Source organism: Sorex araneus, chromosome 3 (genome assembly GCF_027595985.1).
Source record: "Sorex araneus isolate mSorAra2 chromosome 3, mSorAra2.pri, whole genome shotgun sequence".
NCBI lineage: Eukaryota > Metazoa > Chordata > Mammalia > Eulipotyphla > Soricidae > Sorex > Sorex araneus.
Window position 1 is genome coordinate 44941220 of NC_073304.1, and position 25457 is coordinate 44966676.

The following is a 25457-nucleotide window of genomic DNA, read 5'->3' on the forward strand; positions in this document are numbered from 1 at the left end:
TCAGTATGTAATGTTATTGGCTGAATTTTGTGTGTGTTTTTCCCCCTTTTCTTTGTTTTTCCCTATTGAATTTTTTGGGTGGGGGGCACACCCAGCAGTGCTCATGGCTTAGCTCTGACTCAGGGATCACTCTTGGTGGTGCTTGGGGGACTATCTCTGATGCTGGTGATCTAGCCTGGTTTGGCCATGTGCAAGGCAGTTGCCCGACCTACTGTACTATGACTCCAGCCTATTTTTTTTTTCTACTGAGAATACCATTGCCTTTTCTACTGAGAATACCAATACCTCAATACATAGATTTTAGCATATTTTTCCATTAATTATGCTGTGTGTACTTTCCTGTATCTTTAAATATTCCTCTATGACATGGCTGTTGGTGATCTTATTATAGTGTACATAAAATTCATAATTACTGTAAGTTGTTTCTTGTCTTATTTTTGCATAATAGAAGAACAAACTATTTGTTTCATTACTTGGGTATTCTATAAAAGTTATTCTTTAAAGTTGATTTTTTTTTTCTCTATTTTGTTTTTATTTTTAGCAAGCTTCACTGCCTGCACTTTAGCTCTTGGGATTCAAGCAAGGAGTGGATAGTAGATATGCCTCAGAATGAAGATATAGAAGCCATATGCCTTGGCCAGGGTTGGGCTGCTGCTGCAACGAATGCCTTGCTCCTTCGATTGTTTACTATTGGAGGTGTTCAGAAAGAGATCTTCAGTCTTCCTGGGTCTGTGGTGTCAATGGCAGGACATGGAGAACAGCTTCTCATTGTTTATCACAGAGGTGATAATTTTTATTCTTTTCTTAACTTTACCATGCTCTGAAATATTTGATCTTTTATTTATAGAACTGTATTACAGCAAAAGAAAATTGGAGTTTGGGTAATTAAGACCATTTCTTTTGTGTATTATAACAGTTTTTCTGATTTGTTTTTCTTGGGGGGGGGGTGGTTTGGGACCACACTTGGTGGTATACTTTGAATCCCTAATGATTATTCACTCTTTTGCATGTCCTTGCTCTTATTCTGATCTCTTAATTGCAATGTTCCAGTGGTTTATCATAGCTTGTATTCACTAATACTCTCTCTGGATCAGGGACTTTCAGTCTTTTGGCTACTTAGCCATAGTAAGAAATACGTTCTATATTGTCATGCTGAACATAATTGTAAATGTAATTCTTTAAAAAGTGCATAGCTAATAATTAATTTTTTCATTTTTTTAAAATGTTGGTTACTATTATAAGTTAATTTCATGGCTTAGAGGTAAAAAAATACAGAAGCTGCTGTCAGGAATCTAAAAGCTTATAACTTTAAATGCGTCTTTGTGATCATGACTTGGAAATTAATATCAGCTGCCAAACCCTCTTTTTGTATCTCCAAACATAGATACACAGTTGACCACTTGATCTTTTTCTCTTTCCCTCCAAATTTTTCTTATTTTCCCCATCTCAATTAATGGCATATTATCAATACAGTTACTTAAGCCTAAAACGCAAGTATTATCCTCTTGGACTCTCTTCCATCAGTAAAGTCAGACCATTATGTCAGTTCTGTGGAACAACATACATCAAATCTGTCTTTTTATCTCACTTAAAATTATAGTTCAATTCATACCTTGGCCTGCCATTTAATAGCTTCTTAACGTGTCTTTTGATTTCAATTCTTATATTTTCTACAATCTGTTCTCCATATAGCTATTTGAATGTTTTTTATATGTTTATTTGGGGACCGCACTAGCAGTGATCACAACACTAGGATTGAACCTGGGCTTCAGACTCTGGTCTTCTGCATATAAAGTGGGCACTCAGCCCTTTGAACTCTCCAGTCCTTGGATGATCTTTTGTGGGGGAAGGTGGGGAGGGTTTTACTCTTGGGTCTGTGCTCAGGGATCAATCTTGGTGGTGTTCAGGGAACTGTACATGGTGTTGGAGGTTGACCTAGGGTTTTCACCAAGCAAGGCAAGAGTTTTAACCCCTGTACACTTCCTCTAGACCTTTATCTCATTTCATCTTGTTTGGCATTCTTGCCATATTTGTTTCTTAGTAAGTCTTTGTTAATAGCTTTTTTGTTCTTGGTTTTATTTGTATTTTACTTAAGTATGAATTTTCTGAGAACGGTGACATTATCTGATTTACCATTGTGGCCCTAGTAACTGGCACATAGTAAGCACTCTGTAAATATTTTATCAGTGAATGCATTCTGCTTATAACCACTTTGTACAAACAGTCCCTATAATGCAATCTTCTGCTACTAACACATGGGTAGTGCCTTGATTTGGTGTGAATCATATGTGCAAGTTAATATAAGAATTCATCACAAAATCAGTTCAGTTTATAGAAAATTTGTGTCATATCTGTAAAGCCTTTGGTACCTCTTTCATATTTTCTCCCTAGGTACAGGATTTGATGGAGATCAGTGCCTTGGAGTTCAACTGCTAGAGCTGGGGAAAAAGAAAAAGCAAATTTTGCATGGTGATCCTCTCCCTCTTACAAGAAAATCCTACCTTGTTTGGCTTGGATTTTCAGCTGAAGGTAAGATAAATTCATTTGTTTATATTAAAGACATTTGTTTTTGGGGTCATATCCTGCTATACTTAGGACTCAGGAATTACTCCTGGCAAGCTTGGGGACCATATGGGATGCTGGGGATTGAACTCGAGTTGGCCACGTGCAAGGCAGGATCCCTATCAGCTGTACTATTGCTTTGACTAGAAGAAAAGAAGAAAATTGTTTTATTTGTAATTAGTTTTTCGAGGGGGCCGTCAGGGCTATCTCTGGAGTGTTTAGGATGCCATGCAACACTGGGGCATAGAACTGAAAGCCTTCTATATACCAGGCATCCTGTGCTCAAACAAACTGAGCTGTCTCCTTGCTCATTTGATGAATTTGCTTTTTGTCAAGAGTTTCTGTGGTGCTCAGGAACTTGGGTGTCTCCACCAGTCCTTTTTTTTTTTTCCTGGTTAGTTTTTGGGCTACTCTCAGCACTAGTCAGAGCTTACTCCTGGCTCTGTGCTCAGGGATCACTCCTGGGTGCTTAGGGGAGCATATAGGGTGCCCTGGGTTGGCTGCATGCAAGGCAAACACCTTAACCTGCTGTACTGTCCCATCCACCAACCATTTAGAGCCAACTTGATTCTCAGGTGCTGCTCAAGCACTGGTGCTGCATTTTACCTGGGCTCCCTTGGGGGTGCTGCAAGCCTCTAGGGCCAACACCTCACAGGGCTCAGGGGCTTCTAAGTCTGCTCCCAACAGTGCCTGGGAGCAGGCCTAACTACTATGTTATATCCTGGTCCCTTAATGTCTTTAAGGACATACTACCTGTATTTTATGTTTACATTTTTTTTCTTTTAATTCATTTCTGGAAATGGAAACAAGATCATGGTAGCCAGTATTTCATGCATAAGATCTTTTTTTGTTTGTTTTTGGGTCATATCAAACGATGCTCAGGGTTTTTCTCCTGGCTCTATACTCAGGAATTATTCCTGGCAGTGCTCGGAGGACCAAATGGGATGCCGGGGACTGAACACAGGTCAGCTATGTGCAAGGAGGTAGATGCCCTACATGTGATATAGCAGTACTATCACTCCAGTCCCCTGTATAAGATCTCTTGATGAGAATTTGGAGTATAGAATTTCAAAGGGATAATATGGTTTTTCTGAAGGTTTATTGGATAGCACAGAGGTATAAGTTATTGGTAAACTTGTGACTTTTTCAAACAGATTCTACACAAAAATGTCAGGAATTTTCTGTTGCTGCAGTACTTCTCACTGCTTTAAACATTAAAAACTGGGAAAGTGGGTTAGCAATAGAGCACATAGATTATAAATGTAAGGCTTCGGGGGGTTCAATCCCTGGCAGCTCCTAATTCCTGTAAAATGTAATTACCAGCCAGCCACATGTGACTACTGAGTGGTTAAAATGTTACTAATTTGAACTGAGATGTGCTGGAAGAATAAAATACTCAATTTTGAAGACTTTGATTTAAAAAAATTCATTTTAAAACTTTGATTATGTTAATATATTTTAGACACATTTGATAAAATATATTTTATTTATTTTTCTTTTTTATGTGAGGCTAGTAAATTAAAAATTATATTTGTGGGGACTGAAAAGATACAGTACAACAGGTAAGATATTTGCCTTGCACATGGCTGATCCAGATTCGTTCCCTGGCACTTCATAAGGCCCTGTGAGCCCTGAATACAGCCAGTATGACCCAAAAAATAAAAATTATATTCGTTGCTCAACTACTTTTGTTAGGAAGTATTGTTTGTAGAATCCTTTACTTGTGGCAGTTGACTTGGTTGACATGAAGGAGTTCTATATATTTTTTTTTTTGATTTTTTTTTTTTTTTTTTTTTTTTTTTTGCTTTTTGGGTCACACCTGGCGATGCACAGGGATTACTCCTGGCTCTGCACTCAGGAATTACCCCTGGCCGTGCTCAGGGGACCATATGGGATGCTGGGATTCGAACTCGGGTCGGCCGCATGCAAGGCAAACGCCCTACCCACTGTGCTATCACTCCAGCCCCTATATATTTTTGTTTTGGTTTGGTTTTTGGGTCACAGTTTGCAATTTTCAGGGGGTTCTAACTTTAAAAATTTCTATTACAGGAGATTTGCTCTCTTCAGTTATATTGGAGAAACTGAATTTTAGTTTTTAAAATCAGTCATCTTTTAATGTATTTTCTTTTAGAATATTGCTAACTTTTTATATTTTAATGATGTGAGCTTTAATAATTTCCATTTGTATAGCTTTATTTTTTTCGCAGTTACCAGTTGGACCAAGACTCTGAGGAAACTCCTGTTTGTGGAGTGAGAGATGTTTAGTCACAGAGAAGTGGGCTAATCAGGGAGTTTACCATGTACTTTCTGAGATGGGAACAGAGTAGGTGGGAAATAGGGATACTAATTTCCTAAGGTAGGGCTGGATCGATAGCACAGCTGGTAGGGTGTTTGCTTTGCACAAGGCAGACCCAGGTTCAATTCCTCCGTCCCTCTCAGAGAGCCCGGCAAGCTACCGAGAGTATCTCGCCTGTACGACAGAGCCTGGCAAGCTACCCATGACGTATTCGATATGCCAAAAACAGTAACAACAAGTCTCACAATGGAGACGTTACTGGTGCCTGGTAGAGCAAATCAATGAGCAATGGGATGGCAGTGATACAGTGAATTTTCTAAGGTAAAATTCTTACAAGGGCTAGGTTGACAGCATCAAGAGTGGAGTGCATGCTTTGTATATTGGAGGCAGCATCTCATGGTCCCTTAAACATCATCAGAAGCAATTACCTAGCACCAAGCTAGGAGTAATCTTTCCTCCCACCCCTTGCCCAAATTAAAAAAAAAAAAATTACTTAGGAGTTATGATAGGGACCAAGATAGGAACAAGACCAAGAAGAGAGGGAGGGAAAAGAATAAGACAGTTTTCTGTATCTATATTTTGCCGTAGGTTCTGGTCAGTATTTCCAAGTTCTCTAAACTGGGAGGCTTCAGATTCTAGTAGTGGGGGGTTTTGTTTTTGATTTTGTTTGAATTGAACTTAGCTTTAAGTATTACCATTATGTTCCAGCAGGTGGCATAGTTTTCATAGAAAAGTGCTTCCATCTCTCCTCCCCCCCAACCCCCTCATCTATCTTTGGATAAGCTTTAGTTATAACAATATGCAATTTTTTTTTCTTTAGTTCTATGTGATTAATGCATTTTTTTAGGAAATAGTTCTGGATTATTTACCTTTTTTCTTTTGAATTGGAAGTTGAGTAATTATCATGTAATGTTGGGGTGGGAGTGGGTGTTGCAGAGCACCTGGCAGTGCTCAGGAGCCCTAGCCCACTCCTCGTAGTGTCTTGCACATGCATGGCTTATGCTCTCCCACTGGAGACATGTCCCCAGCTCCATCAATATGTACTTTGGAAATGGCACTTTCGTAACAGATGTGTAGCAATGTTTCCAAGTGACGTATTTTGTTGGTCTTTAGGTACCCCCTGCTATGTGGATTCAGAGGGCATTGTTCGAATGCTTAATAGAGGGCTTGGTAACACATGGACCCCTGTATGTAATACAAGAGAACACTGCAAAGGAAAATCTGATCACTATTGGGTAGTTGGAATCCATGAAAATCCCCAGCAGTTAAGGTGAGAAATTCTTGATATCTACTCTATAGAAACTTTTAAAGGGGCCAATACAGCAGGTAGGGTGTTTGCCTTGCACACAGCTGATCTGGGTTTGGCATTGACCTTGGTATTCCGTATGGTCCCCTGAACACTGCCAAGAGTAATTCCTGAGTGTAGAGCCAGGAGTAACCCCTGAGCATTGCTGAGCATGACCCAAAAAGATAAAAAATTAGAGAAAAAAAGTTTTTAAAGATTATTGTGTTCCCTTCATTTTTTTCTTTTTTTTTGGGGGAAGGAGGAGGGTTGTTTGCTTTGGTTCATTTTGTGTTTACTGATTTAGGAATTTGTATTACTCTGAAATTTTCAACCAGTAAGTTACAACTAATTAAACAACATAGAAATAAGTTTAGTAATATAACTGTAACACTGCTTCAGGCATTAGGGAGGGAATTTCTGGTTTAATATGGCATTTCATTTTTTATTACTACCTTTTATTTTAAACTGATTTAGAATTGAATATGTATATATTTGAACATGTATACATATGTATGTATACATATGAGATCTTTAACCTATTATTATAAGGGAGAGGATCATAGATGCTTATTAGCTAACTGTAGATATAAAATTCTATTTTATATTAAAGCTTTTTTCTCTTTGACACCTCATCTTTTAGAATATATTATACTTATTCATAAGTTGATAGACATTTGGATTGCTTGTGATTTGTTGAAACAAAATATTTGTTTTAAACATTCGTGTACGGGTTTTATGTGGTGAATACAATTTTCTTACATATCAAGGAGTGGAATAAATTTATACTCAGCTTTTTTTTAAATTTAATTTTAGTACTATATTTACAAAGTTATTCATAGGTGAATTCTAAACAGTGTTCTAGTACCAGTCCTACCACCAACATTTGACCTCCTCCTTTTTTTGTTGTAAAATCTTGTAGATGACATTCTTTCAGAAAGTGTAGTTCTTTGAACAGAATGGTCTGCTTTCATGGAGGTTAGAGTCTGTTTGGAAGGACAAATAACAAAAACAAGTAAATATAACTACGTGGGTTCAGTACTTCTAATTAGAGCAGATTTATAATGGAGGACGATAAACAGTCATGTTGTAGGTAGGGTCATGAAAGCTCTTAATTGAAGTAGCATTTAAAAATAAGAACCCAGAGGCCAAACTACTATGGAAGAATGGAATGAAAGCTATACTTGCAAAGTAGGTAGCATGTACCAAATTGAAGTGGTAAGAAACAACTTGGTATGTTTGAAGAATTGAAAGGATTTAAATATAAGCAGCATGAAGTGAGGGGAGGGCTGGCAGTCCAAGATGATATCAGAAAGTTGTACATAGACTATTGGGCCATGATTAAAAAGAAATCTGTCGGGAAGTCATTCAAGAGTTTTAACAGGAGAATGGACTGATGTGATTTATGCTATTAAATGATAAAAATGTGATAAATTGGTTGGCCAGACTAAGACTGTAAGTGGAGAAACCATTTTACATTCAAGACATTTATCCCTTCTGGGAATATTAGAAATGTGGGTCTATTGATTTTAGTTGTCACAATGATTTGATATTTTGAACATTTAGAAACCAGGGGTGAGAGGTGTTTAACATCTGTGTGCATGTTGTGGTCCTGCTCAACTAGATTATCTTTCTTCAGATATATTTAGTGCCTCTACTGAGAAACACTGAGGAGGATTTTGCAGTCATCTATCTGAACTATAATTATGACTGGAAGTAGTGTGGAGGCAGTGAAAATGAAGAGAAACGAATTCAAGATAGAAACAGTAGGATTTGCTGGGAGATTGGCGGTTGGGGGTGAACTAGAGGAACCAATAATGACATCCTTGTTTCTAATTAAAGCAACTAGGTAGATTGTACAGCTATCAAATGCTGTATGCTTGTAGAAATAGTGTACTGTACATCTATAGAAATGAAGAGATGAAGTGAGTTCTCTTGGGTGTGTTAACTTTGAAATGCCTGCCAAATATCCAAAGAGGAATATCAAGAAGGTATTGGAATAAAGGCAGATTTTGACTAGAGATTGAAATTTGGGACCCATTAGGATATAACCAGTGGTTTCTACTTCTACTTTTCTTGTTCATACGGACTGATAAAAAAAGAAGTATTTCAGAGGGCTAGAGTGATAGTACAGTGGGTAAGACATTACTTGCCTTGCACATAGCTGACCCGGTTCAGTTTTCAGCATCTCATACAATCCCCTGAGCACCGCCAGGAGTGATCCTGGACCTTAGAGCCAGGAGTAATAGTGGACTTGAGTTGATAAGTAGATTGAAAGAAGTTAACATTTTTTTCCTTTAAGGTCCAGTTTGTTCTAGGAGAATTGAACTGTGGGGCACCTCAGCCAGTAGACATTTGAAATGCTGAAATGCTGAAATCTATTAATAAGAATGCTGGTATATGTTTATATTATTGCATGAGAAATTGATTAGAATGTGTTTTCACTTCCCATAGCTTTATTTTGGAAGAATAAACTTGAATATATTTGAAAGCTTGGAAGCTAAATTTCTCGGTGTGGTTTATACTTTTCAGCTTTTTCCCCCTAAGTGATTCGTGGAAGTTCAAGAAGAAATTTTATGACCATGTTTAGAACTTTGCAGTTGTTCCCCCCACCTTTTAAAAAAAAATTCGCTAGCATGAGTTTTGCTCTGGTGTTTATTTAAATCTCTAGTACTTATGTTTGCTTTCAATGTGACAAAGCCCTGTAGCTCGGGAAAGGTGGGGTGTATAGTAATTTTAGGAAGGAAAGCTGGGAGGCAGTGTGTTTCCTGTTGTGGTGCTCTGATTGAAATGTTCTCTGTGACTCTGGCCCTTACACTTAAGACTCTCTGAGCCTCTGTTTCCTCAGCTAGGGGAACTAGGGGGAAACTGGTACCCATCCAAGAACAGCTGTCAGAATGAAGTGAATTAATAAATAAAGTACTTAGATCATTATCACGGCCTCACCCTTATGAATATTCATTGAATATCAACTGTTAGTCATAACAATGTCAGTTTTCTTACCATCTTTACTTAAAAGCATTTAAATTTGATTTTCATGGTTAATGGTACCTGTTTGGACTGGAGTGATAGCACAGTGGGTAGGGTGTTTGCCTTGCATGCGGATGACCAGGGTTCGATTCCTCTGTCCCTCTCGGAGAGCCCGGCAAGCTACCAGAGTATCCCGCTTGCACGGCAGAGCCTGGCAAGCTACCTGTGGTGTATTAGATATTCCAAAAACAGTAACAAGTTTCACAATGGAGACATTACTGGTTCCTGCTTGAGCAAATTGATGAATAACAGGATGACAGTGCTACAGTGCTACAATGATATCTGTTTAATCTTTTAGTTTAGAATGTATTTTCCAATTCAGTTTCAGGAGTATATATATATATCTTTTGTACAGGGAATTCATTTTACTAAAAATAAGCTTTCAGAAGTTCTTTTGAGTCAGTATAAAACACCTGCCTTTAATTATGAATATGAATAAGTACTAGTTCTGTAGAGGTATTACTTCTCCCTCCATTTGAAATGAACTTGAGTGCAGCAGATATTATTTTTAATTGTTTCCCCTGAAGTTTTTTTGTTCACTGATGGTTAATGTAAGTTGGAGAATTTACTAATTTGGTGTACTAATTCTCATTTGCTCTCTACAGCCATCAACCTTCCTTTTCTTTTCTTTTTTTTTTTCTTTTTGGGTCACACCTAGCAATGCACAGGAGTCACTCCTGGCTCATGGACTCAGGAATCACCCCTGGCTTTGCACAGGGGACCATATGGGATGCTGGGATTTGAACCCGGGTCGGCCACGTGCAAGGCAAACGCCCTGCCCGCTATACTATCACTCCAGCCCCCTCAACCTTCCTTTTCTTTAAAGTTTTTATTTATTTATTTTGGTTTGCGGCTGCCTCCTGGTTCTGTGCTCAGGAATCACTCCTTGTGGGCTTGGGGAACAATATGCCATGACAGGGATTAAACCTAGGTTGGCCTCAAGCAAGGCAAGTGTCTTACCTGCTGTACTATCTGGCCCATCTCTGTAGTTTTTAAAAGTTCCCAAGAGTTATTTAGAATGCTTGAAAACATTATTTCTAGTGTTTCATCTGATAAATACTTGCTGTGTTACACAAAGGTATAAATAAGGCTTGTACAAGTCCTGGAAGAGATGGCTCACAAAATCATTTGTATTCCTGAGGAAGTTCTCTGAAAGAGTTGGGAGCAACATGCCCTGAACTCAGGAGTTTGTCCAATCTAACACAGAAGACTAAGCTAAACTCTACTCAGTAAGCTCAGTCTGAACTTTGGTCAGATTTTCTCCAGTTTGGTATTTTCCAGCTCTTGCTTTACTGTAATGAAACAAGTTTATGATTCATTTGAAAGGTAATTAAAGTAATTTTTGTTTTTTTCATAAACTGTGGTTTCCAAGAAATTCATTCACTGTAGGTAAAACCCACCATTTCAGTAGTTACAGGGGTTTAATTTTTTTCTCTTCCATGAAAAGGATACTTAACAGAAAAAAGGTCTTTCTACTTTAGTTCTTAAAAGCTAAGAACTGTGAATTGATGTTTTGCTTTGATTTACCTGTAACTTTTAAACAAAGTATTAAACGCTAGAGAGTTAGGGAACTTGCCTTGCATGTGGCCTAGCCCATTTTTGATCCCTGGTACCATGTATGATCTTCACAAGCCCTACCAAGAGAGGTTCCTGAGCACAGAGCTAGGAGTAAGGTCTGAGCATAGCTGGTGGAGGCCCCCACCACTAGTTCCTCCCCTGCCAAATTATTAACAAAACCTTTTTGGTGTCAGGGGTGAGTACCTTGCATATGTAAGAAGAACCTGAATTTGATCTCCAGTATTAGGAAACCCTTAAAAAATAACTTAGTCAAATTCTAATTAATTCTTTCTTTATAGTAATTGTTCATTATGGCTAAAATACTGGAGCTGTAAAGTGCTTTTACATGAAAGGGTATAAATGACCTGATAGGAAAAAAACACGTAGTAGACCAAGAATGTAGCTCAGTGGTATAGTGCATACCTAACTTGTATGAAACCCCAGGTTCAAGTGGTCGGGCAGTTAAAACAGCACCTCATGTTACATCATGCATAAATCATTTTTCCAAGGGCTGGAGCAATAGTACAGTGGGCAGGGTGTTTGCCTTGGAAGCAGCTGACTTGGGTTCAATCCTTCAGCATCCTGAATAGTCTCCAAGCCTTCCAGGAGTGATCTCTGAGTACAGAGTGCCCCCCCACCTACAAGCAAATAAATTGTTCTCCTAACATTACACCCACCAGCAGAGTGTCCACTTCCCTCCACTGGTGTTCTAAGGACCTCTCCCACTCGGTCCTCTGCTCCCTACCCCAGGTAAGCTCAGTTCAGTAGATAAAAATCTCTAGTTCTGATGACTTTTACCCTTTTCTTGTTCCTTTACTATGTTTTCACTGTTTCTTTATGTCCCACATGAGAAGGAGCTTTTTTTCATTGTGGAATTAGTGACACCTATGCAGGTGAATAAAGCTAAGCTTCAGAAATTCCACAAAATTGTAAGTCAGTGATAAATTGATTTAAAAGTCTCATAGACTATCTTTTTTCCAGATATATAAATTTAAAAATTAATAGTATGAGTAATTTTATGCTAATACATTTTAAAACTTTATGAAATAGGAACTGGAGACATTGTACAGGGAGTAAGATGCTTGCCTTGCTTATATGTGCCTGACCCAGGTTAAGCCCCCCGTAACACATATGGTTCCTAAACCCCACCAGGAGTATAGAGCTAGGACTAACCCCTGAGCACTGCTGAGTGTGGCCCAAACACCAAAAATAAATAAAACTTCCATGAAATAATAAATCCTATAAATATATAGTTTAGGAGTGAGGAAAAGAAAATTTAAAAAAATTAAGGGACCAGAGTAATAGTACAGTAGGAAGTGCATTTGCCTTGCATGAACCCAACCCGGGTTCAATCCCTGGCATCCTCTATTACCCTCCGAGAGTAATTTTTGAGTGCAGAGCCAGGAGTAACTCCTGAGCTCCACTGGGTTTGGCCCAAAAGCAAAACAAAAAACTTTAAGAAGAGTCTAAGATGGCCTATGAATATATAAAAGTATATGCTTTGTGTTAGAAAATATATTTAGCTCATGCTTAAGTATCTGCAGTAGTAACTAAAAGATTATAATAAAAACATGCACTGTAGCACTGTTGTCTCATTGTTCATCAATTTGCTCGAGTGGGCAACAGTAATGTCTCCCTTGTGAAACTTGTTTTTACTGTTTTTGGCATATTGAATACGCCACGGGTAGCTTGCCAGGCTCTGCCGTGTAGGCGGGATACTCTCGGTAGCTTGCCAGGCTCTCTGAGAGGGATGGAGGAATCGAACCCGGGTCGGCCGCATGCAAGGCAAACACCCTACCTGCTGTGCTATCACTCCAATCCATAATAATAAAAACATAGATGTAAAAAAAATTACCTGAATAAACAAAACATTCAGTATAAATGGAACATTGAATCATTATTGGAAAAAAAGTATAAAACCCTTAGCAAGCTAAGAATAAGCAGACCTTAATCTAATAAGAGGGCAACCATATGTATCACGAGCAAATGTATCATATGCATACTGGTTCTTCATTGAATTTACCTTCCTGTTTCTCAGTGACTCTGAGAATTCTTATATTGTTCCTCTTGAACTCACCTCATAGTTCTCTGGTGTGCTGTTCATTTCTTTTCGGATGATTTTTCATGTTTTTTTTTTTCTAGAGATTTCCTGCATATCATCTTGGAGCACACAGATTTTCTTTTTTCTCTCAGTTTGTTACTGTGCTGCTGAAGCTTTCCATTGATTTTTTTTTTTTTTTTGCCTACCATATTTTTCAGTTCTGTCACTTCTAATTGTAGTTTTCTTATTTCCACTCTCATACACTTTTGTGCTTTATTGACTACCTGTATCTGTGTTTCACTAATCTCATTAAACATCCCTGTCATGGTGTTTCTAAAGTCATTTTCTGAGATTACAGAACTGGCTGAAACTGGCAGAACCTTCCATGCTTGGTAAGCTTCTACTCAGCTTCCCTGCTGTGTTGGCTGTGCTCTGTGGATGAAGCTTTGTATTTGTACCAGTGAGAGTCTGAGGGATCAGCTGGGTGTTGCTCTTTTCTTTCTCTGCCTGTCTACACCCAATGACAGGAAGTGTCAGTATGTGCAGTATGAGATAGAGTAAGTTGAGCTGTCAGTTCAGGGTGCGAGCGGTGGCAACTGGAGTTACCAGCACAGGGTATGAATGTGGGTCTGGATGGAGCAAGAGAAAGTTTGAGAAGTGACTGAGGGCCTACCGCCTGTCTTTTCTGTTTTATATGCTCATAAACCAATACTTTTTGTAAGATTTTTGAAACTCAAAATATTTATGCTTTGTGGTAAAAATCAGTGATTTATATGAAATCAGGAATGGGGAGGAGGAAAAAAGAAAATGAAATTATATGTTCAAGGAGTTTCAAACTCCTTTTTTTTTTTTTAATTGAGTCACAGTGAGAACAGTCACAGAGCTGTTAATGCTTGGGTTTCAGTCATAAGATGTTCCAACATCCATCCTTCCACTAGTGTGCATCTCCCACCACCAATGACCCGTTTTCCACACCTGCCCCTTGCATTTCTATGACAGGTACCTCTCTCTCTCTCTCTCTCTCTCTCTCTCTCTCTCTCTCTCTCTCTCACCCTCTCTTACTCCCCACCTCCCCACCCCCCTTAGCCCCTCAGCCCCTTTGGCATTATGGTGTGCTATACAGATAATGAGAGGTCATCATGTTTGTTCCTTTACCTCCTTATCAGCACACAGTTCTTGTCCAAAGTGATCTTTTACAACTAACATTGCCATAGTGGTTCCCTTCTATATCCCAACTGCCTTCTCCCCCAGCACCTGATGCAAGTGAAGCTCTATTCTTGCCCTCTTTTTTTCCTAAGCAACACGGTTTACAGAATTGTTATTGGTATGGTTTCATACATACATGTTTATACCTTTTGTTACAATTTGAAAGGAACTTGAGGGTCTTTTGTTAAGCAAAGTAAGTCAGGTAACTTATGATCTCATTTATATATAGTACATTTTAAAAAATAAAGTAAGAGAATGGACTGTACCTGATGATAACAAACCTTTGGACTTTGACTATAGAACTAAGGTTAGCAAGCTCTGACTGAGGGTAGTGCAATTGAGAGATAAGACTGAAGACACAAGTAGAAGTAACATAGACAGTGGTATGTGTTTTTGGCATTCTGGTAGTAGTGGAGTGCAACTTTGATGCAATATATATACAAAATAGAAATATTAAGTTGAGGTAACCAAGTTATCTCAACTTAAAGGATGGAAACTAATTTTATTGTATGGTCATGAGAAGGAAAGATATATTTTAACTCGTTAAAAAGGGAACCTGTGTAGTTTGAAAAATCTGGCTGTTGCCGCTTAATTTTTAATTAATGAAATAGGTATTTGATAATGGAAGATATTTATGGAAGCAAATTTAAGCCCAAGAATTTATTTTATATTCAATATTTCCCTTTGGGAATTTCAGAAATTAAACTCCTGGCTAAGACCATTAACTAAATGATTATTCATAAATATTGAACAAGATAGGTTTCTAAGATGACTATTAAAATTTGCCCACTAATGGGGCCCAGAGCTATATAGTACAGTGGATAGGGTGCTTACTTTTTATGCTGTGGACTCAGGTTAGATACCTGGCATCTCATATGGTCCCCTGAGCTTACCAGGAGTGATCCCTGATTATAGCTGAGTGTAGCCCCAAAATCAAAATAAATAAATTAAAGTTTGTCTATTAGGAATTTTGTTTTTTAAATTTAATAATCATAGAAGTTTAGAATATATGGAGTATCCTTTATATGTAAATACTAATGATTTTAACTAATAAAATTAACATTTTTATAATTTAAATTTAGTATAATTTAAATTTATAAGTTTGTGAAATTTATGAAATTAATAGTTTTTAATAAATTGTTTTAATGATCATCCTGTTGGGGATCTCTATGTGTTTTATAATCCTAAGTAAGAAAGAGTTTAGTCAAATTTTATAAGGCATATTTTTCTTTGTTTTGGTTCAAGGGGCACACCCAGCTGTGCTCAGGGCTTACTCCTAGTTCTGCTCAAGGATCCTTCCTAGAGGTACTTAGCGGAACTTATTGCAGTTCTGGGGATTGTATATGGGTTCACTGTGTGTAAGGAAAGCACCTGATTTACCTCTCCGGCCCCAAGATAATCTTTTATTTAGCAGAGTTGTTTGCTTTATTGAGTAGCCCGTGTAATAATGCTGAACTTTCTGCTTTATCTTTATACAGTACCTAATAATCAGTACTCATAAGAAAGGACTTTCCAACATCTTTTTTTTTTTTAAGTCTAATTGACAATTACTACCAGCAATTTCCAGACTAATGCATGGATGTGAATATATTTTGTCAATATTTTATCTTAGAGTGGTCTGTTTTATAATATGAATTCTATGACAAGTGTTAATGGCATAATTCTTGTATTCTTAAAAGTGAGCCATTTGCCAAAAAATTCTGGAGAGCTGATTTCACTTTTAGTAATTGTTTAATAAAACTGATGGAGGAGACAGTTTTGAAATTCTTTTTTTTTAATTTAATTTTATTTTTATAAAGTTGTTCACAATATTTGATTACATTTAATATTCAAACACCAGTCCCACCACCATTACTTAACACCTTCCCGCCATATTTCGAATGTTTCCATCCCGAACACCAAACCCTGCCCCCAAAGCAGAACCAATTTTTGTATTGCTTACTATGAATAATCCTCTAAAAATGATCCCAAAAAGATTCCTTAGAGGAAAGTGTGTGAAGATTGTTGTAGTTAAGCCCTTCTATAAGAGATTAGTGACATGTTGTTAAAGGTTGAGCCTTTGTGCTTTTATATACATATGTATATGTAAATACATATGTATATATTTACAGGTATATACATATATACACACATATGCTTGTGTGTATATGTGTGTATATATGTATATACCTGTAAATATATTTACCCCTAAGATTGGTTACTTTCTATTTTAAACCCCATCAAATGTAGTGTGATACTCTTGGTATATCAGTGGTGTAAAGTGTGAGATGTCGAGGCCATGTGGTCCAGGAATATTCCTTCATGGGTGAGGCCCATCCATGCATGTGGAGAGAGGCCGACGGTTGAGATCTGGAGGTTTTCAGCTGTTGGGGCTGGCTCTATTGGGGTGGGGAGGGAAACTCACCCAGGTTTGAAATTCTTAAAGGGTGTGGAAAGGATTATGGGATAGTTTTTATACCTAACCAGACACACTAAGCTTTTTTAAGAAAAAAAATTTGTTTTTTACTGGGCCAATTATTGAACAATATTATTATTCCAAGTTACTAGCATTTGGAATTTTTAGCACTTAAAGTAATATTTTGGAAAGATTTATTTTTTAATGGGTATTGAGATGTTTTGGGGGGACTTTTGGGGCAACACCTAGTGGTACTTGAGGACTACTCCAGATATGGTGCTGGGGAGTTCCTCCTGATGGTGCTCAGGCAGACAGGTGCTGCTTGGGATTGAGCCTGGGAGTTCCACATGAAAACATGTGCTTCGGGTCTCTGAGCCGTGTCCCTTGCCCACATTTTAGAAAGTGTTTATATTGAGACTCCTCTTTATTGACAGGTGCATTCCCTGTAAAGGCTCTCGGTTTCCTCCAACCCTTCCACGCCCTGCTGTAGCTATATTATCTTTTCAGCTTCCTTACTGTCAGATCTCCACAGAGAAAGGACAAATGGAGGTATGTGACAGTTTTACCTTGGCACTGAATTTGATGACACACTGCTTTGACTCAGCCATTGAAAAATTACTCTGATGACTAATGTTGAATAATCATTCATTTTCAATTTACTAGCAGTGGTGGAGTGGGAGGAGACTGCATATGGTTGTCTACGTGCTGACTTACATTGCTGCTTTAGGGTCTTTGTGAACCAAGTGGGGATGATTAGGGCCTTCAGAAGGTAAGGCAGGAGCCTGTTGAAGATGTGCCCCATAAATTTTGTCACAGACATCTGGCTTGTCTAGCCCTAGTTCCAGCCCTGAGTATTCAGAAGTCATTCTGAATACTCGAAATTAGTTATTCTAAATAAGCGGCACATTGCTTCTAGAAAATAAGACCAAATTTTCTGAGCATTAACTTTGTAGCCAGGAAATGCTTAAAACACTATTTCCTTTTTGTTGTTAGAAGTCAAGCCATTGTATCACATTAGAATTTGAATTGTAAATAAGATAAAAGGAAGGAATATTCAGAAAATACTGTTTTCAAAACTACATCTTTAATACTTTCCTGGCACTAAGCTGAAAGTTGATTCTAAGCAAATTTTCTATTATTTCAGGAACAGTTTTGGCATTCAGTTATGTTTCACAACTACCTTGATTATTTAGCTAAGAATGGTTATGAATATGATGAAAGCATTAAAAATAAAGCAGTAAGAGAACAGCAGGAACTCTTAATGAAAATGCTCGCGGTGAGTACAAATAAATATACTGAAAACATTTAAGTTTAAATGAAATTATCTTATGTAGATTGACTTTCTTAAAAATAAATGAATTAATACAGTTGCTCTTCTAGAATTCTTAAGTTTTTCTTCCTTAAAAATTCTCGTATGGGTTTTAACAACCCTCCAGGTGATTCTGATAACTTAAGAAAGTTTGAGAATGAAAGCTCTTGCTCCTGCTTTTTATCATGTACAGCAATTAAAATTTGAGTGTAGACTTTTAGACATCCTAGGTGAGGCAGCCCTAAAAGCTTTGATAAAGCTTTCAGATATATAATACATGTGCCTTCCTTTTGTCATCCTCTTAGGCTCTTGTGTCTAGTGAAGATATAGAGACAGAGAGCAGGTTTTATGACTTGAGTCAGTTTATCTTTAGAAGTAAATGATAAATAAAGTTCATACGTTTGTGTCCTCACTCCAGGTTAGTGTATGGAAAGGATTATAATATAATTTTTTCTTTATTCTTGCAGTAGGGCTGTAAGCCCCACAGTAGTGACTGTCTCATTCACTGTTGTAAGCACAGCTATACTCACCATAACTAATGTGGTGTTTAAAACATTGTAGACCTCAGTAGTTGAAAGAGCATATGGTCCAGCCTTCACATTAGAGTTGAGGAAACAGTTTCTGAGATACACTGGTTTCTGTCTAATACAGAACTGATTGTAACCCCACTCTAGACGAGGTGGTTGTCAGTATTGCCACCTCTGTACTGTCACCACTGTAGTACTGTCTTGAGTTTTTAGTATTAAAGAATGACTCATTTATTGTGAGTTTAGTTCCTTTATAAAAAGTGTCTTTTGTGGTATACAAGGGTTTTTTGCTTAGCTACAACATATTTAAGGAAATAGATTTATTGACCATTTGGACTTAGAGGAACTTTTCCTCTAGAGCAGTACTTCTCGGTCGGTTGTTAGTCACTCTGCCGCTGGTCAGTTCTTTAGCACTTAGGACCCTCTGCTAATGCTCAGTTCAACCTTGAAACTGAGCAATAGACTACCCATTTTCATCTTCAGATGACCTCTGAAGTAGAGTACTACCCTTCTGAGAAATTTGGCTTAAATAAGAACTGATGCTAGAAAGCTTGAGGACAGGCATGTGTGTCTTAGCACATACATGTATGTTCAGCATAAGTGTGCTACGTCAAAGTTACAAAATAATCCTCTACATGATGAGTTTGGAAACTTTTTAGTAGCCTTAAGAAGCATTAATATTCTTCTTTTCATAGTTGCCTACTTTGAGTTGCCAGTTTTATAGCAAAAGGAAAATGCTTGTCATTTTTTAAAAGATGTTACATGAATGCCCTTTATTTTAACACTATAAAAGTAGATCAAGAAACAGAAACTGTTAAATTGAAAATGTCACCTCTGTTTCCGATATTTGGAGCTCAGACACGGTGACACTTAAAACTAGTGTCTAAATCTACTTACCCTTACCCAGATTCACTTTGTAGCATTTATATGACAATTCTGGTTATAGTAATAAGAAATCTTTTTAAAAATTATTTCTTGAATTTGATGCCCTATTGTTAGAGGAAAAGAGCTACATTTAATTTTAAGTTACTTTTCTTACGGATTGAAAATTATATATTCCACTGAGTATGTTACTATTGACTTGAAAATGTATCATAATTTAATAAATAAGCCAGTGAAACAGGAAAAGTTGCTTCCAGTCGGACTTACCATCAATTGTAAACACTTCCCAAATTTAGAGATGTTAAAAGGTGTAAAACTGTTTATCTTGGAATCAGTGAGATAGAAAATAAATGCTTTCTTCGTTTTAGAATTTCATTTGAAATGATTTGAAATTATTTTTTCCCTTCTTGGGTTAGCTTTCTTGCAAACTGGAACGGGAATTTCGTTGTGTGGAACTTGCTGATCTAATGACTCAAAATGCTGTGCATTTGGCAATTAAATATGCTTCCCGTTCTCGAAAACTAATATTGGCCCAAAGGCTTAGTGAACTAGCTGTAGAAAAGGCTGCAGAGTTGGCAGCAACTCAGGTGGAAGAGGAAGAAGAAGAGGATTTCAGAAAAAAACTGAATGCTGGGTAAGAAAAATTCACTTATTTGAGCTTGATTTTTTTTTCTTTTTCTTTCTTGATTTTTTTTTCTTGTTCCTTTCCTTTTAATTTTTCTTTATTATCCTGAATATCAAACTGGTCTTTGCATAGCTCCTTATGAAGTACCATCTTTCAGGTACAGTAATACTACCACAGAGTGGAGTCAGCCACAGCTCAGGAGCCAAGTGGAAGATGATGATGCTGAAGAAGTCAGAGAAGCTGATGATACAGAAGAAAAACCTGAACCACACAAGCATGGTAAGATCCTTTTTTTTTTTTTTGCTTTTTGCTTTTTGCTTTTTGGGTCACACTTGGCGATGCACAGGGGTCACTCATCACTCAAGCACTCAGTAATTACTCCTGGCGGTGCTCAAGGAACCATATGGCATGCTGGGAATCGAACCCGGGTCAGCCACATGCAAGACAAATGCCCTACCCTCTGTGCTATCGCTCCAGTCCCTGGTAAGATCCATTTTTAAGGTAAATTAGAGAGGATAGATGTCATCTGTGGATTGCCTCAATTTTGTTTGGCAAAGAGATATTGAACACTCATCCTTTTTCTTGTTGCTTGCTTTTGTTCTTGGGTGGTACCCAGAGTGCTCAGGTACTACTCCAGGTGTAGTAGTACTGTATCATTCAAAGAACCATGCAGGTTAGAGGATGAATCATGCCTTCTACATGTAAAGGTGTACACAAGCCTTTTGAGCTAACTTGGCTTGTTAATATTTTCTCAACATCTTTTTTTCTCTGATTTGTGATTAAAGAAGATGCTCTAATCATCCCCATTTACATTGTATTTACATTGTTTTGTTTTATCTTGATTCTTCTATAGGACAGAATCCATTTTCCAAAAGTAAAAGTTCCTCAGAATTGCAAGCTGTTAAGTCAGGTGAGAAATGTTTGTAATTTTGTAATACTACAAAACTTATCTAAATAGTCTTTAAAGTGTTACATCTCCTTGGATACACCTTACCCTTGGGTTTTATTTTATTTTTCTCTCAAATATGTTGTTTCAGGAGATATGCAGGATGCTGGAGAAACAGTTGGAAGTTTTTTTTCTGTGTTAGGAATGAAACCTAGGCCCTTATACATATCCCTAGTGCCTGACATTTTTGGGGGATAGGGCGATGTTGCCAAAGTAATAGGGACCCTGGAGTCACTCCTAATGATACTTGGTCTGTTGTTGTGGGCCTGATGATTTGGTACTCAGGCCTAGCTATACTATGCTGCTTGGGCCCAGGGTTCTGGGGTCAGAGTGCTACACTCAGGATGCTTGGGGAACACGGGACCTCATGCATGCCAGGCATTGGTTGAACCCCTTTGAGCTATCTCCCTGGCTCCTTAATTATTATTTTTTCTAATACAGATTAAGTTACAGTAAAAACTAACTTGTTAAAAAAAATTATTTTGGTTTTTGGGCCCTACTTGGCAGTGCTCAGGGCTTACTTGTGACTCTGCTCACGGGTCACTCCTGTCAGAGCTCAGGGAACCATAGAGGGTACTGGGGATCAAACCCAGTGGGCTGCTTGTGAGGCAAGTGCCCTCCTTGCTGTGCTATTGCTTCAGCCCTAAAACAGACTTTTCAAAACAACATTCATTTACGTTGGGGACAGTTTTCCCCAGTGCATTTATTTATTTATTAGATTATTATTAATTTTTTTAATTGAATCACTGTGAGATAGATTCTTACAAAGCTGTTCATAATCAAGTTCTAGTCACAGTGTTCCAACACCCAACCCTCCACCAGTGTACATTTCCCAGCACCAGTGTCCCCAATTTCCCTCCCATCACACCTTCACCGCCCCCCTCCCTCTCTCTCTATTTTTCTATTTCTCTCTTTCTCTCTCTCTCTTTGTCTCTCTCTTTTAAAAAACAATTATATACTACTTTGAATTTTCTTTAAAACATAAAGAATTTTTTTAAAAAGCATAGTGGGTTGTAATTTATTCAGTGATGGGTTATGGATTGAACCTCAAAGACAGCCTTAGTCTTTAAAGCAGAGACTTGAAGGAGAGTAGTCACCTAAGCAAGATTGGTGGGAACAGGAACAGAAGAGAAACATATGGACTTAAGGAACAGCATGTATGAAGATTGTAGAGTAGTGTGACACAGTAAAGAGAACGTGATACTGAATGCCTTTGAAGCAGTTCGTATTAATCTGCTGCCGTGTGGATTTGGTTGTTTTAGGAGATATGCAGGTCTCTAAAGTTGCAAGGATTTATTGTCAGTTTAAAGGAGGGTAGAGCATAGCACACTATGCAGAGAAGGGATGCCTATGAAGAAGATTACTGAAGCAATCCCCCTGAGAGTGAATAGTGGCTCCAAGTAGAATGGTAGTGATTGAAATGAAAAAGAATGGGGAGTAGTTGAAAAAGTTTTTGAAACAGCTGTACAAAGTGTATAGAAGTTCAGGTCTGAAGAATCACTGAGTTTCTGACTTGAATAATAGTGCCATTTGCTGAGTCAGGACACACCTGGAAAAGGTTTAAGTAGAAAGCTAACACGTTGCTGTAAGATAGGTAGTTTGTCACATAGTTTGATATTTGGGTTGGGACAGTTTAGTCTATAATTGTAAAGGGGAAAATGTTGACAACTTTTTCAGTTTTAAACCATTCACAGAGGTGATCAAGCATTATTGAGAGTGAACATAAGTGAGAAGTGAAAAATGAGTTTGTGCCAGAGATAGTACAGCAGTAAGGCACTTGCCTTGCACACAGCTGACCTGGGTTCAATCCCTAGCACCCCATATGGTCCTCCAGAAGGATCCCTAAGCACTGCTGGGCATAATCCAAATCAAAAAGAGAAAGGAAAAAAATGAACTTAGACCCAGGGAATCCCCAATATTTAAATGTGTTGGAAGTGGAGGAAGAAACAAAGAATGAGACCAGAGAGGACAAAGGTCAGGAATAAAGGAATGACCTTAGTCCTATACTAAGTTCCTCTCTGATTAGGGAGGGAGTTTCTTTCTCTTATACTTTTCAACTCACTTTTCTGTCTTTGCAACAAAAAAAAAAAGAAGAAGGAGAAAGGAATACTGCTTTGTAGAATGCTATTGAGAAGTCAAATAAGGTGGTATCTGAAAGGTATCTACTGATTTTTCTCCACATAGAGATTATTGAATCCTTAATAAGAGCAGGTACATAAAGATAATGGGACTGGAAATTGTATTATAATGGAATTAGGAATATATGAGCAGTGAGGAACTGGGGGTAATTATTTAGATAGCTCTTGAGAAATTTGACTAACAAGGAAAATGAGAGCAAAATGATGACCAGTGAGGATGTGGGGTCGAGGGTTTATTTTTTGTTGGAATTAGGAAACTTGAGTCAATAAAGTGGGGGAAGTCAAAATGCGAAACTGACCTTTGATGGCTAAGGTTTCTTGACGAAGCAAGAGGGAGTTGAATTTAGCTAAAATAAGACACACCATTCTTTCATGGATAAAAGGAAGGGTTATAAATATTTGGTTAATATGTTCTAAAGTGGCAAGTTGGGCTAGTTCCCATCTTTAAATACCTTTTTTATTTTGTTTTGAAAATAGAAATGGTATTATTTGTAGTTATTAATAGTTAGTCTTTGTTTGCTTTTGGGCCACACGCATGCATACCTGGTGGTGCTCAGAGATCACTCCTGGCCAGTTGTGGTTCAGGGGACTATATGTGGTGCTGGGTCAGCTGCATGCAAGGAAAGCACCTGAACTGCTATACCATTTCTCTAGCCCTGTCGTTAATAGTTTTAACCTTGTTGAAGAATATTTACTTCATACGATAAAGATCTTACCTTAAATTATGGGTCACAACCACATATGGGGGTCACATACTTAAATATGGCAGTCATGAAAAGTTTAGCAGTAGTAAAAGCTTTTTATTTTATTTATTTATTTATTTGCTTTTTGGGTCACACCTGGCAGTGCTCAGGGGTTACTCCTGGCTCTGCACTCAGGAATTACCCCTGGCGGCACTCAGGGGACCATATGGGATGCTGGGAATCAAACCCGGGTTGGCCGCGTGCAAGGCAAACGCCCTACCTGCTGTGCTATTGCACCAGCCCCAGTAAAAGCTTTTTAAATGTGAGATGGTAAAAAATTCAAAATCAGATGCTTATTGAATCTTAAATTGTTTCTGGCATTGCTTGTGTGAGTTATATTTCTCAAGCAAAAAGGGATCAGAAGTGGAAAAGTTTAAGAAGCCCTCATAACCCTGTTTTTCACTGCCTAATTGTCATCATTTATAAGCCAGTTTTTTTTTTTTGCAAAATAGTGGGTATAGCCACATGGGAATTTTTTTTTTCATTTTTTTGGGATTACTGAATAAACAGGGTGTGATGATGATGATGTGATGCAACAATTATTTAATAAAATATGGGTAAAGTATTCCATCTATTACAGAAGTAAACAGTCTTTTTTTTCACCTTTAAGTGAGAGTTTCTTTCTTATGAAAGGTGCAGTTACCTGTAGCAGCCAAGGACGAGTGAATCCCTTCAAGGTAAACGTCCCAGTGATATTTCCTATTACTGAAATATATTTCCATACAGAGAATAATTCTAGACTGCCAGATGACCTTCCCCAGAATTGGAGATATTGTAAACTGAAGCAGTTCTTTATGATATAAAAAGAAAACAAATGTAGCACTAATTCACACTTGAGTTCTGCATAGTCTTGAAAAACGTTTTTCTTGAGGATATGGTATTTGGGGAAGTGTGCCTCTCTCTCAGTTTGGAGGGTACAAATGTATTTTGTTCCAAAGATGAGAAACCATAATAAAAATTTGAAAAAAATTTAAAGTTTTCCTTTGGGTCTTTTTCTTGTTCAAGCATAAAATATTAATGCTGTTTTGCTTTTTAGGTATCAGTTAGTCCCAAAGAGCCAGCCATTCCAGCAAGTTCAGTACGATCAACTAATATTTTAGACAATATAAACAAATCATTCAAGAAATCCAGTGCACTTAATCGAGCCACAAGTACTGAAAAGTCTCCAGTTATCAAGCCTTTAATTCCAAAGCCAAAGTCTAAACAGGTACGATTTTTACTAATCACATGTGCAAGAAAAACAAAAAAAACCCACGAATTTTATCTTTTTTTATAATTTTATTTATTTATTTAATTTTGTTGTTGTTTTTGGGTCACACCAGCATTGCACAGGGATTACTCCTGGTTCATACACTTGGGAATTACTCCTGGCGATGCTTGGGGGACCATATGGGATTCTGGGAATCAAACCCGGGTCAGCCATGTGCAAGGCAAATGCCCTACCCACTATGCTATTGCTCTAGCCCACAAATTTTATCTTATTTCAGATTTGTTCACTATTTAGGACCCAAGTCTAGTAAGGGCAGTGATGAGGGATCTGTCTGGTTTTGTTTCTTTTTAATTTATTGGTTCAGATGCATATCCCTAGTTATTTTTATTTTTTGTTTTGTTTTGTTTTTCTGGTTTTCAGACCACACTTGGTGGTGCTCAGAGCTTACTTCTGGCTCTGTGTCCAGGGATCACTCCTAACAGGGCTTAAGGGATTATATGGAGTGCCAGGGATCAAACACAGTTGGCAAGCATTCTACTTACTCCATACTCTCTAGCCCCATTCTGTGGCATGCCAGGATTCGAAGCTGAGCCAGCCATGTACACAGCAAGTGCCCTACACTCTACTGTCTCTGCCCCCGTAATGTTTATTTTTAACAGAAAACCTCAAGACCTCGCATACTGCTAATAAGAATTCTAAAGCATGGGG

General features: G+C 37.8%; 1 protein-coding gene across 1 annotated transcript in view; it reads left to right on the forward strand.

Moving 5' to 3' along the window:
• The window catches only part of WDHD1 (WD repeat and HMG-box DNA binding protein 1), a 72207-nt gene that overhangs the window by 37188 nt on the left and 9562 nt on the right, over positions 1 to 25457 (forward strand). Inside the window, exons 14-23 of the mRNA XM_004601759.2 lie at positions 542 to 783; positions 2392 to 2529; positions 5972 to 6128; positions 16804 to 16918; positions 17514 to 17645; positions 19504 to 19721; positions 19870 to 19991; positions 20566 to 20622; positions 24173 to 24216; positions 24576 to 24746. Of these exons, the coding sequence (XP_004601816.2) occupies positions 542 to 783; positions 2392 to 2529; positions 5972 to 6128; positions 16804 to 16918; positions 17514 to 17645; positions 19504 to 19721; positions 19870 to 19991; positions 20566 to 20622; positions 24173 to 24216; positions 24576 to 24746 (1396 nt within the window). The remainder of the gene's footprint in view (positions 1 to 541; positions 784 to 2391; positions 2530 to 5971; positions 6129 to 16803; positions 16919 to 17513; positions 17646 to 19503; positions 19722 to 19869; positions 19992 to 20565; positions 20623 to 24172; positions 24217 to 24575; positions 24747 to 25457) is intronic.